Source organism: Pipistrellus kuhlii, unplaced genomic scaffold (genome assembly GCF_014108245.1).
Source record: "Pipistrellus kuhlii isolate mPipKuh1 unplaced genomic scaffold, mPipKuh1.p scaffold_m20_p_16, whole genome shotgun sequence".
NCBI lineage: Eukaryota > Metazoa > Chordata > Mammalia > Chiroptera > Vespertilionidae > Pipistrellus > Pipistrellus kuhlii.
The window spans coordinates 26,091,015-26,103,589 of NW_023425471.1; the positions used below are offsets into that span (position 1 = coordinate 26,091,015).

A 12,575-nucleotide genomic window follows, 5' to 3' on the forward strand; every position below is an offset into this window, starting at 1 on the left:
GATTGGCTACCTCCTGCACGTCCACTACTGGGGATTGAGTCCGCAACCCAGGCAATGTGCCCTTGTTCAGAATCGAACCTGGGACTCTTTAGTCCACAGGCTGATGTTCTATCCACTGAGCCAAACTGGTTAGGGCTATATTCCTATAGCTCTTACCCCTTTAGTCCAAACAAAATATATCTACTGCTTTTTTTTAGACTGTTGTTAATGGTAATTTTTAGTTATAAACCCAACTTATAGATGTTATCAGTGTTAAGACTATAAAACTATGCATTTCCAGAATTGTGATTACCACTATTCTTTATCTGTCCAACATTTCATTATGGAAGCTTTAAAACATAATTAAAAGTGGGAAGAACTTTATAGTGCATACCCATATATCTATCACCTAGAATTGGTACTATATTCTATAGTTACTGTATTTTCTTTATTACATATCTATTTACGTATCCTTCCCTCCATTGATCTTATTTTCCTAATGCCTTTTAAAGTAGGTTACAGACATCACTACTATTTCAATTGCCTTATCTTCAAATAGTGGTAGTTTTATCACTCTTGTGAATTTTATAGTTTTTCCTCTCACTTCATTGATCATTTTTTTGTGTGGCATAATTTCAGTCCTGACCACATGGTTTTTAGTACCCATCGCAAAATAATGTTGCAGGAAACAAAACACTCAGCTTAGTTTTTATTAACACAGAGTTTTAGCCCTGGCTGGTTTGGGTCAGTGATCATAGCATTGGCCCACGGACCAAAGGGTCTCAGGTTCAACTCCTGGTCAAGGGCACATACCTCAGTTATAGCTTTGATCCCTGGCCTTCCTTTGGGCTCCTGTGGAAGGCAACCAATTAGTGTGTCTCTTGTGTCAGTGTTTCTCTTTTTCTCTCCCTCCCTTTCATTCTCTAAAAATCAATGGAAAAAGTATCCTCAGGCGACGATTCAAAACAAAACAAAAACAAAAGCACACACACAAACCCCACAGAGTTTTAGTGAGGCTGGTTCTTGTTTATTGTGGACTTTATACATATATTCATGCAGTTCTGTAGAGAGGTTTTCTAACTTTGGGGGAGGAAGACATTTTACTCTAGCCTTGCAATTTCTTTTAGCTGGTCTAATTAATCAGCATGAGACAGATTAAGAAAAAAGAACCAAGTTTACTTACATATTGCATGTATGGGAACCCTAACATATATGACAGAATATGAGATTCCACATACAAGAGAGATTCACAGACAGAAAATTAATATGAGGTATCTATGATATCCTGAGCTAAAGTAGGGTAAAATGTCCTGAGTTGCAGAAGGAGGAGGATAATTTTCAAGATAAGAGCAAGTGCTTAGTAAATATGTTTGCCCTTCCCTATAAATAGGTCATAAAAAATTATTTCTGATAAAAGTTTCTCTTGTGCCTTCAGCGTCTCAGTTATCTTTAGCTCAAAATAGTCCACATTCCAAAGTAGCATATATTGGAGAGGCCTGTTCTGAACCTCTTTACAACCTCTAAATAACTGTTGATTCATGTTGAAACCTACTATGTTCAGTGAAGACATTAAAAAAAAACTGCTGTTAAATCAGATTCCCCTTTTTCTATTTGTGCAGTTGACTATTGACCCCAATACAGGGTGGGGCAAAATTAAGTTTACAGTTTTTCTTACGGAAAATGATACAATAGTTAATAAATAATACAGATCAAAGAACTTTTATGCATGCATATAAGCCTAATCAATGGACACAGACACCAAGGGGGTGAGGGCATGAATGTGGGAGTTAGGGGGCAATCAGGGGATAAGGACACATATGTAATACCTTAATCAATAAAATATACAAGAATAAACTCTGATTAGCATGCTCACAACTATAAACCTACTTTTGCCTTATCCTATAGAAACTTGATATTTCCACAGAATGAGAAAGAAGTTAATTTTAGTGATTTTCGCCAGTGATATATTGACAAATGTTTAACAGCTGATTCTCCAAATGAATGAATAAAAAAAATCCTATATAATAAAGAGGTAATATGACCTCCACTCTCTCTTACAAATGGCTGCCCCATGTGGTCACAAGATGGCGGCCACAAGATGGCCGGTAGGGGAGGGCAGTTGTGGGCAATCAGGCTAGGAGGGGAGGGCAGTTAGGGGTGACCAGGCCAATTGGGGAGGGCAGTTGGGGGCGACCAGGCCGGCAGGGGAGGGCAGTTCGGGTTGACCAGGCATGCAGGGGAGGGCAGAAGTAATAGCTTTAATATATGAATCTTTTAATCTAAGAACACTCATTTGTTTTTGGTTTTTTTTAGACTTGTTTTCAGCCAGTCTCTTATATCTCTGGACTTGATTGAAGATTTTCTTGAATTGGCTAGTAGGGAGAAAACAGAAGATAAAGATAAACCTCTTATTTATAAAGGTGAGTAACAAACATTTCTATATGTTTTAAAAGCATTCATTTATATATCTTGTGTAAACTTTTTAACAGTAAAAGAAAAAATAGCCAGACCCGCAACCCTAATATGTCCATGTTTTTCTCCACTTTATTCTTAATCTTATCAATATAATTGAGTTCTTTGTTTTTATAATTTTAACATCAATTATTAAAAATGTTTTTAAACAGCTTTATTGAGGCATAATTCATATAATGTGCAGTTGAACCATTTAAAATGTGCAATTCAATGGACATAGTATATGTACAGAGTTGTGAAACTATCAACACAGTCAATATTTGAAAATTTTAATCACCACCAAAGAAACCCTATACCTTTTAACTATGACTATCCTATCTCACCCTTGGACCACTTCCATCCCTAGGCAATCACTAATCTATTTTCAGGTTCATATAATATGTGGTTTTTCATGAATGGCTTCTTTCACATATCATCTTTACAAAGTTCATTCATGTTATAGCATATGACAGTATTTCATTTTTATGATGTAATAAAATTTCATTGTATGGATAAAACCCACATTTGATTATCCATTCATTCATTCATAGATATTTGGGCTGTTTTCACCTTTTGGCTGTTATGAATAATGCTATGAACAGTCATGTACAAGTTTTTATGTATTTAAACATCTGTTTTCAATTCTTTAGGATATATTCTTAGGAATGGAATTATTGGATTATACAATAATTCTATGTTTAATGTATTGAGGAACCAGCAAACTGTTTTCCACACTGACTACACTTTCACATTCCTGTGAGAAGTGTACAAGGGTTTTAATTTCTCCACATCGTGCCGAAACCAGTTTGGCTCAGTGGATAGAGCGTCGACCTGTGGACTGAAAGGTCCCAGGTTCGATTCTGGTCAAGGGCATGTACCTTGGTTGTGGGCACATCCCCAGTCGGGGGGGTGCAAGAGGCAGCTGATCTATGATTCTTTCTCATTGATATTTCTAACTCTCTGTTCCTCTCTCTTCCTCTCTGTAAAAACTCAATAAAATATATTAAAAAAAATTTCTCCACATCTTTGCCAACACTTGCTTTCCTTTTTTACTTTAAAAAAATTATTATTATTATTATTATTATTATTATTATTATTATTGCAATCCTAGTGGCTATGAAATGGTATCTCACTGTGATTTTTAATATTTTTAAAATTTGTTTCTGTTAATCCTTATTACCCAGGGAATTAAAAAAAAAACCCTTTATTATTGAAAGTATTATATATATCCCCCTTTTCTCCCACTGGCCCCTATACCCATACCAGGCCTCCACCACCCTATTGATGTGTTCATGGGTTACGCATATATGGGTTGATATCTACCCATCTATCCAACCTGACCTTCCCTGTGAGATTTGACAATCTATTCTATGCTTCTGTGTCTCTGGATCTATTTTTTTCAACAGTTTATTTTGTTTATTAGATTCTACATGTGAGTACAATCATGTGACACTAGTCTTTCTCTGTTTGGCTTATTTCGTTTAGCATAATACTATTCAGGTCCCTCCATGCTGTCTCAAAGGGTGAGAGATCCTTCTTTTTTACTGCTGCATAGCATCCCATGATATATATATACACAACAGAATTTTTTCTTAATATTTAAATTTCAATTTTTATTACTTTTACACAAAATAAATTGTGTCAACAATAATTCTGATTGTGAATTGAAAAATATAGTTTATAACTTCTATACAAATTCTGTACAATAGGCTGTATAATATTCACAATGGACATTTTATCCATTTGGATTTTCAAAATTCTTTATTGTTTAAAGTATTACATATGTCTCCTTTTTTCCAGATAGGCCCCCCAACCCTCCAGCCCATGCCCCACCCCCATAGTATCTGTCCATTTGTTATGCTTATATGCATGCATACAAGTCCTTTGATTGAGCTCTAACCCCCACCTCCACTTTCCCCTGCCTTCCCTCTGAGGATTGATGGACTGTTCAATGTTTCTGTGTCTCTGGATCTATTTTTTTTTAAATTTCTTTATTGATTACTAGAGGCCCAGTGCACGAAATTTGTGCACGGGGTGGGGGGTGTCCCTTAGCACAGCCTGCACCCTCTCCAATCTGGGACACCTCGAGGGATGTTAAACTGCCTGTCATACATCCCACTCACAATCAAGGACTGCTGGCTCCCAACTGCTCGCCTGCCTGCCTTCCTGATTGCCCCTAACCACTTCTGCTGCCAGCCTGATCAACCCCTAACTGCTCCCATGCCAGCCTGATTGATATCTAACTGCTCCCCTGCCAGCCTGTTTGCCACTAACTTCCCTCCTCTGCCGGCCTGGCCACCCCTAACTGCCTTCCCCTACAGGGTTGATCTCCAACTGCCTTACCTTGCAGACCTGGTCCCTCTCAACTGCCCTCCCTTGCAGGCCTGGTACCTCCTAACTGCCCTCCCCTGCTAGCCATCTTGTGGTTACTATCTTGTGTCCACATAGGGGCAGGATCTTTAACCACATGGGGGCGTCCATCTTGTGTGTTGGAGTGATGGTCAATCTGCATATTCCTCTTTTATTTGATAGGATAGAGGCCTGGTTCATGGGTGAGGGCCAGCTGGTTTTCCCTGAAGGGTGTCCCGGATCAGGGTGGGGTTCCCTCGGGGCGTGGGGTGGCCTGGGCGAGGGGCCTGTGGTGGTTTGCAGGCTGGCCACGCCCCCTGGCAACCCAAGCAGAGGCCCTGGTATCTGGGGTTTATTTACCTTCTAAATTGAAACTTTGTAGCCTGGAGCGGAGCCAAGCCTCCTGCTCACTCCGTGGCCAGCAGACATTTCTGTTGGGACTTATATCCTTCTATAATTGAAACTTTGTAGCCTTGCGTGGAGGCCTAGACAGGCCAGGGTGTGTGGAAAGCTTGGCTTTCTCTGTTGCTGAGGAAACCCAAGCCTCTCTCAACTGTTCTCTGTGGCTGCAGCCATCTTGGCTGGGGTTAATTTACATACTCGCTCTGACTGGCTGGTGGGTGTGGCTTTAGCGGAGTGATGGTTAATTTGCATATTACTCTTTTATGAGGTAGGAAGGTATCACATATTTATTTGTCTTCATCCCTCCATTCCCATCCCAAACCCCTCCCCATGTATGCCCTCACTCCCCTATTATCTAAGACTACTGGTTAGGCTTATATGCATGCATACAAGTCCTTTGGTTATTCTCTCCCTTATTCCCCCACCCTTCCTACCTTCCCTCTGAGGTTTGACAGTCTTATCAACGCTTCCCTGTCTCCGGGTCTGTTTTTGTTCATTAGTTTATGTTGTTCATTATTTCCCTTAGTTGAGTGAAATCATGTGATACAAGAAATACACTTATAAGAACCGAAAATGAGTCAAGCAATAATGGTTATGCTGGGAGGTAAATAAATCAATCTGTAGTGAGTTTTATTCTGGACCAACAGTTCTTTTGAGTCCCAATTTCAATGTCATACAGTTCCTTATTTGTACATGTCAGCAATGATATTTTAGTTCTGGATGGTGGGCAACTGGTGGCAATGCAGGTTCGACCCTTTCTGGTTCTGTCCTGGGCAACCTGCAGTGATGCACAGCTGCTGACTGCTAGTATGGCAAGGCGTTGTCAGCATCTTCCATCTCTGGACTGCTTCTCTTCTGTCTTAGTGGCTGGAGCAGTCCTGTCAATTCCTCTCTGTTGCAGGAATCCACATGGTCTCGGAGATGTTTTCTGAAAATAGACAAACATATTCTCGACCAAAAGTTAATAAAGGAATATTTTCTATAAATTTGACTTGGGATCTTTTTTCATTTTTGCCCAAATGATTTTCCTTTGACACCATGTTTTTTTCATGGGTGTCTTGATATTAGCATTAAAAATGAAAGTTAATTTTCTAAAGTAAAAATTTTCTAGATGTAATTTACTTACAGGATATTTTCCCTTACATGATATTCATCTACTATCCCCCCCTGAATCTATTTTTGTTCATCAGTTTATGTTGTTGATTATATTCCACATATGAGTGAAATCATGTGATAATTATCTATCTCTGACTGGCTTATTTTGCTTCGCATAATGTTCTCCAGGTCCATCCATGCTGTTGCAAGTGGTAAGAGTTCCTTCTATTTTACAGCAGCATAGTAATTCCATTGTGTAGATGTAACATAGTTTTTTTAATCTACTAGATGTAACATAGTTTTTTTAATCTACTCATCTGCTGATGGGCACTTAGGGTGTTTCCAAATATTGTAAATTGTGATGCTTGCTATGAATATAGGGGTGCATACATTCCTTCTGATTGATGTTTTGGTGTTCTTAGGATATATTCCTGGAAGTGGGATCACTGGGTCAAAAGACAGGTCCATATTTAATTTTTGAGGAAACTCCATGGTGATTTCCATAAAGGCTGCACCAATCTGCATTCCTACCAGCAGTGTACTAGAGTTTCCTTTTCTCCTCATCCTTGCCAGCACTTGTCATTTGTAGATTTATTGATGGTAGCCATTGTGACAAGTGTGAGGTGATATCTTATTATTGTTTTAATATGCATTGCTCTGATGATCATTGACATTAAACATTTTTTCATATGTCTCTTGGCCATCTGCTTGTCCTCTTTGGAGAAGTGTTTGTTTAGGTCCTTTGCCATTTTTAAATTGGATTATTTGTCTTTCTTTTGTTAAGTTGTATGAGTTCTTTATGTATTTTGGATATTAACTCTTTATCAGATATATCATTGCCAAATGTGTTTTCCCATACAGTGGGTTCCCTTTTCATTTTGTTGAAGTTTCTTTTGCTGTGTAGAAGCTTTGTAATTTGGTGTAGTCCCATTTGTTTATTTTCTCCTTTGTTTCTCTTGCCTTAGGAGATGTATCTATAAACATTGCTACAAGAGATGTATGGGATTTTGCTGCCTATGGTTTCTTCTAGGATTTTATGTGGGGGCTCCCATCTTATATTTAAGTCTTTTATTCATTTTGAGTTTATTCTTGTATATGGTGTAAATTAGTTTCTTTTTTCTTTTTCTTTCTTTTTTTTTTTCTTCTTTTTTTTATTCTTTTATTAATGTATCTGTCCAATTTTCCCAATACCATTTATTGAAGAGACTGTCTTGGCTCCATTGTTTGCTTTTGGCACCTTTTTCAAATATTAATTGAGTGGCATGGGTTGGATTGATTTCTGGGTTCTCTGCTGTGTTCCATTCTGTGCCTGTTCTTGTGCCAGTTCCAGGCTGTTTTGATTATAGTGGCTTTGTAGTATAACTTCATATCTGGTATTGTGATTCCTCCGACTATGTTTTTCTTTCTCAAGATTGATGTAGCTGTTAGGGGTCTTTTGGGTTCCATACACGTTTTTGGAGTGTTTCTTCTAGAATTATGAAATATGCCGTTGGTAGTTTAATAGGGATTGCATAAAATATATATATTGCTCTGGGTAATATGGACTTTTTAATTATGTTAATTCTACTGATCCACGATTCAATATATTTTTCTACTTTTTTATATCTTCCTCTATTTTTTTTCTCAACATCCAATAGTTTTCTGAGTAGAAGTCTTTTACTTCCTTCATTAAGTTTACTCTTCATTATCTTTTTTTTCCCCAATGGAAAATGGGATTATTTTTTTTAATTTCTCTTTCTGAGAATTCATTATTAATGTATAAAAATGCTGTTGATTTCTGGGTGTTAATTTTGTATCTTGCTACCTTGACGAATTCATTTATTAAGTCTAATAGTTTCCTGGTGGAGTCTTTAGGGTTTTCTATGTACAATATTATGTTCTCTGCAAATAATGACAGTTTTACTTCCTCCTTTCCAATATAGATGCCTTATATTTTTTCTTCTCGTCTGATATCTGTAGCTAGACTTCTAATGCTATGTTGAATAAGAGTGGTGAAAGTGAACATACTTATTTTGTTCCTGTTCTTAGGAGGAATGGTTTTAGTTTTTGCTCATTAAATGTGATGTTGGCTGTAGCTTTGTTATATATGGCCTTCATTATGTTGAGGTATGATCCCTCTAGTCCCACTTTGCTGAGAGTTTTTGTCAAAAATGGGTGTTGGATTTTGTCGATTGCCTTTTCTGCATCGCTTAATATGACCATGTGATTTTTGTCTTTAAATTTGTTTATGTAATGTATCACATATATTGATTTGTGAATATTGTACCAGATTTACATCCCTGGATTAAATTCCACTTGATCTTGGTGTATGATCATTTTAATGTATTACTTTATCTGGTATGCTCATATTTTTTTGACAATTTTTATATCTGTGTTCATAGGGGATATTGTCTTATAATTTTCTGTTTTTATATAATGCCTTTGGTATTTTTGGTAACAGGATAGTTCTGGCTTCATGAAATGAACTTGGGAGTCTTCCTTCCTCTTGGGTTTTTTTGGAATAGTTTGAGAATTATAGATGTTTAATCTCCTTTGATTATTTGGTAAAAATCACCTATGAACCCATTTGTTCTAGGACTTGAGTTTGTTGGATTTTTTATTTTAAAGAAATTATTTTATTTTTATCAGTAGTTAGCTGACAGTTCATATTTTATCTTTCTGGATTCACTTTGGGAAGATTGTATGTTTCTAGAATTTATCCATTTATTCCATTTTGGCCAGTTTGTTTGCATATAATTAATTATTCACAGTATTTTCTTGTTCTTTGTTTTTTTGTGGTATCAGTTGTTACTTATTTTCATTTCTGATGTTTTTGTTTCATTGATCTTTTTTAATATTATTATTTTTATGTTAATCCTCACCTTAGGATATTTTCCATTTTTTTAATCTTTTTCTTCAATATATATTTATTATTGATTTCAGAGAGTAAAGGAGTGGTAAAGATAGAAGCATCAATAATAAGAATAATTGGTTAGCTGTCTCCTGCACGCCTCACACGGGGGATTGAGCCCTCAATTTGGGCATATGCCTTGACTGGGAATCGAACTGTAACCTCCTGGTTCATAGGTTGCTGCTCAACCACTCACCCACGCCAGCTGGGCTTTAATTTTTTTAAATTTTTTTTTGAGAGAGTTGAAGGCAGTGGGAGAGACTTATAGAGAGAAAAACATCAATGTGAGAGAGACACATCGATTGGTCGCCTCCTGCATGTGCCTCATTGATTTTCAGTCAGACATTGTGGAGACTCCTCTTTCTGGCACCGGCGCTCTCAGCTGGAGTGCTTAGTGTGGGGCTGGCACCTTATTTCTCAGGTATACCTCTGCAGTGGATATAGCCCTCCTGATGTAACTGGCATGTGTGGGTGTGGTTCCAGCCCACTTTGCCTCTCTGCCCATTCCTACCAGTAAGGACGTGACTTCTTCTTTATGTCCTTAGTTATAGGAATTTTGTTTAGCTAGACTGAAGGTAGTTTTCTGTAATTTAGTTGTAATTTTGATGTTGTTGTAGGAGGAAACAAGCACAGTGTTTTCCTACTCTGCTATCTTGACCAGAGCTACCCTGTTTCCCCGAAAATAAGACAGTGTCTTATATTAATGTTTTCTCCCAAAGTTGTGCTAGGTCTTATTTTCAGAGGATGTCTTATTTTCGGGGAAACACGGTATAAATATGTTTTTCTATTATAACTATGTATTAGTTTTGTTAGTTAGATTTTATGTTCTGATAGTGCTTCATTATCTTAAAGGGTATGTTACAAAAAGTTATATCAATTTACTCTACAATCATGAAAAAGTAGCAAAATGCCCATATTACTATATACCTGTAGTACTGTCACTACATTTTCTTCATCTTTCATGGGTAAGAACAGTTGTTTTTGTTTAATCTAAAATTTGTTTAATTTATTGTTTATTTTGATAAGGTTGAATATTTTCCCATATGCTTACTAGTTCATAACTAATTTTATAAATTATCTTCAGCAAATACTTGTTTTTATATTTTTTGTATTGATTTCAGAGAGGTAGGGAGAGAGGGAGAAGGATAGAAACATCAATGATGAGAGACTCATTGAACAGCTGCCGCCTGCACGCCTCCTTCCCATTAGAGATTGAACCCACAACCTGAGTATGTGCCCTGATCGGGAATTGAACCAGAACCAGGAACTTTTTTTTTTTTTAAATATATTTTATTTATTTTCCACAGAGAGGAAGGGAGAGGGACAGAGAGTTGGAAACATCAATGAGAGAGAAACATTGACCAGCTGTCTCCTGCACAACCCCCACCGGGGATGTGCCCGCAACCACTGTACATGCCCTTGTCCAGAATCGAACCTGTGACCTTTCAGTCCGCAGACTGATACTCTAACCATTGAGCCAAGCTGGTTTCAGCATCAAAACCATGACCTCTTGATTCATAGGTCATCACTCAACTGTTGAGCCATACCAACCAGGCCAGCAAATATTTGTTTTAACCATCAATTAGTTCAGTTTTTTCTCTTGAGCATCTACAACTGCTGCTGCTGCTGATACTGCTATTATTACTACTACTATGACTACTAGTACTGTGTTTTGGGTACTGAACTAGGTTCAAGGTGTATTACAGAAAATCATGTTATATAGAGTGATCAGACACATATATGTGCCATAATAGAGATAGATATAATTGGCTGTGGAATCTTAGGTGATTATATTAAGTAACCAATAAGTTTAATTACTATGTGACAGGCACTGTTTGAAGAGTTCTTTTTTTATATTAATTCATTTAAATAAGCAATAAAACTATGCAGTAGGTACACTTGTTGCCCCCCATTTTTAGATAAAGAAACTGAAGCACAACAAGTTTAATTACTTTGCCTTAGTGAAAATGCTAGTAAATGATGAAACTGTGATTTAAACTCAGGACATCTGACTCCAAAGTGTATATTTTTTATTACTAACCTATACTGACTATATCACAGTTTTTATTTGTTGGATTCACAAAAGTGATGGTAAAAGTTGTTCACTTGTGTTATTATGGAAAGGTGGGTATCTTGAAATACTTATTAAAATATACACCGAGTGGCCAGATTATTATGATCTCTGAATGCATAATAATCTAGCCACTCAGGAGGAGGAGACATGGATAGGTTGGCCAGCCTGCCTGCTGGTCAAACTCCTAGTTGAGGGGACAATTTGCATATTAGCCTTTTATTACCACGTTTCCCCGAAAATAAGACATCCCCTAAAAATAAGACTTAGCGCAACTTTGGGAGAAAAAATTAATATAAGACACTGTTTTATTTTCGGGGAAACAGGGTATATAGGATATACACTAAGTGGCCAGATTATTATGCATTCAGAGATCATAATAATCTGGCCCCTCAGTGTATATGCTGTTCAGTTATGATTAGCATATTTACTTTAATAATTATCCTGTTGAGGTGAACAGTTAATGCAAATGTGACTCCCTTTCTTACATTGCTATCCAACTCAAATTCTTTTTTTCTTAGATGTGTATACCTTTTTTTTTTTCTTCTCAGTTGAAAGATAAAGCCCTGGCCAGTTTGACTCAGTGGATAGAGCATTGGCCTGCGGACCAAAAGGTTCCAGGTTCAGTTCCCCAAAGGGTCCCGGGTACGATTTCCCAAAGGGTCCTCGGTTCAATTCCAGTCAAGGGCACATACCTCTGTAGCAGGCTCCTCCCTGGCTTGTTCCCTGGTCAGTGTGGGTGCAGGAGGCACCCATCGATATTTTTTTCTGTCTTTCTCTTCCACTATCTCTAAAAAATCAATGAAAAAACATCCTAGGGTGAGGATTAAAAAAAAAAAAAAAAAAAAAAAAAAAATATATATATATATATATATATATATATATATATATATATATATATAAAAATAGATTTTTTACAGAGAGGAAGAGAGAGGGATAGAAAGAAACATCAATGAGAGAGAGGGATAGAGAGAAACATCGATGAGAGAGAATCATCAATCAGCTGCCTCTTGCACACCCCCCCTTTGGGATGTGCCCGCAACCAAGGTACATGCCCTTGACGGGAATCGAACCTGGGACCTTTTAGTCTGCAGACCGAAGCTCTATCCACTGAGTCAAACCGGTTTTGGCTAGGGTGAGGATTTAAAAAAAAAAAAGATACAAACTTAAGTAAACAAATTGACTTTCTTAGCCATTACTGAACTTTTATTAAGGAAATTCTAGTTGTCAATATATGCCGTATTTTCCTGCGTATAAGATGACACTGTGTTCTAATAAAAAGCCTGCTCAGATTGGCCAGAGTCAGAGAGGTGGTCTATTAAAAAAAGAACTGGTGTT

At 37.2% G+C, this 12,575-nt stretch overlaps 1 protein-coding gene across 10 annotated transcripts in view; it reads left to right on the top strand.

Annotated features, from left to right (window-relative positions):
- ATRX (ATRX chromatin remodeler) overlaps positions 1-12,575 on the top strand; it is a 236,322-nt gene that overhangs the window by 170,164 nt on the left and 53,583 nt on the right. For all 10 annotated transcript variants that reach the window (XM_036439867.2, XM_036439869.2, XM_036439876.2 and 7 more), the window contains one exon: positions 2,293-2,399. In XM_036439867.2, the coding sequence (XP_036295760.1) occupies positions 2,293-2,399 (107 nt within the window). The remainder of the gene's footprint in view (positions 1-2,292; positions 2,400-12,575) is intronic.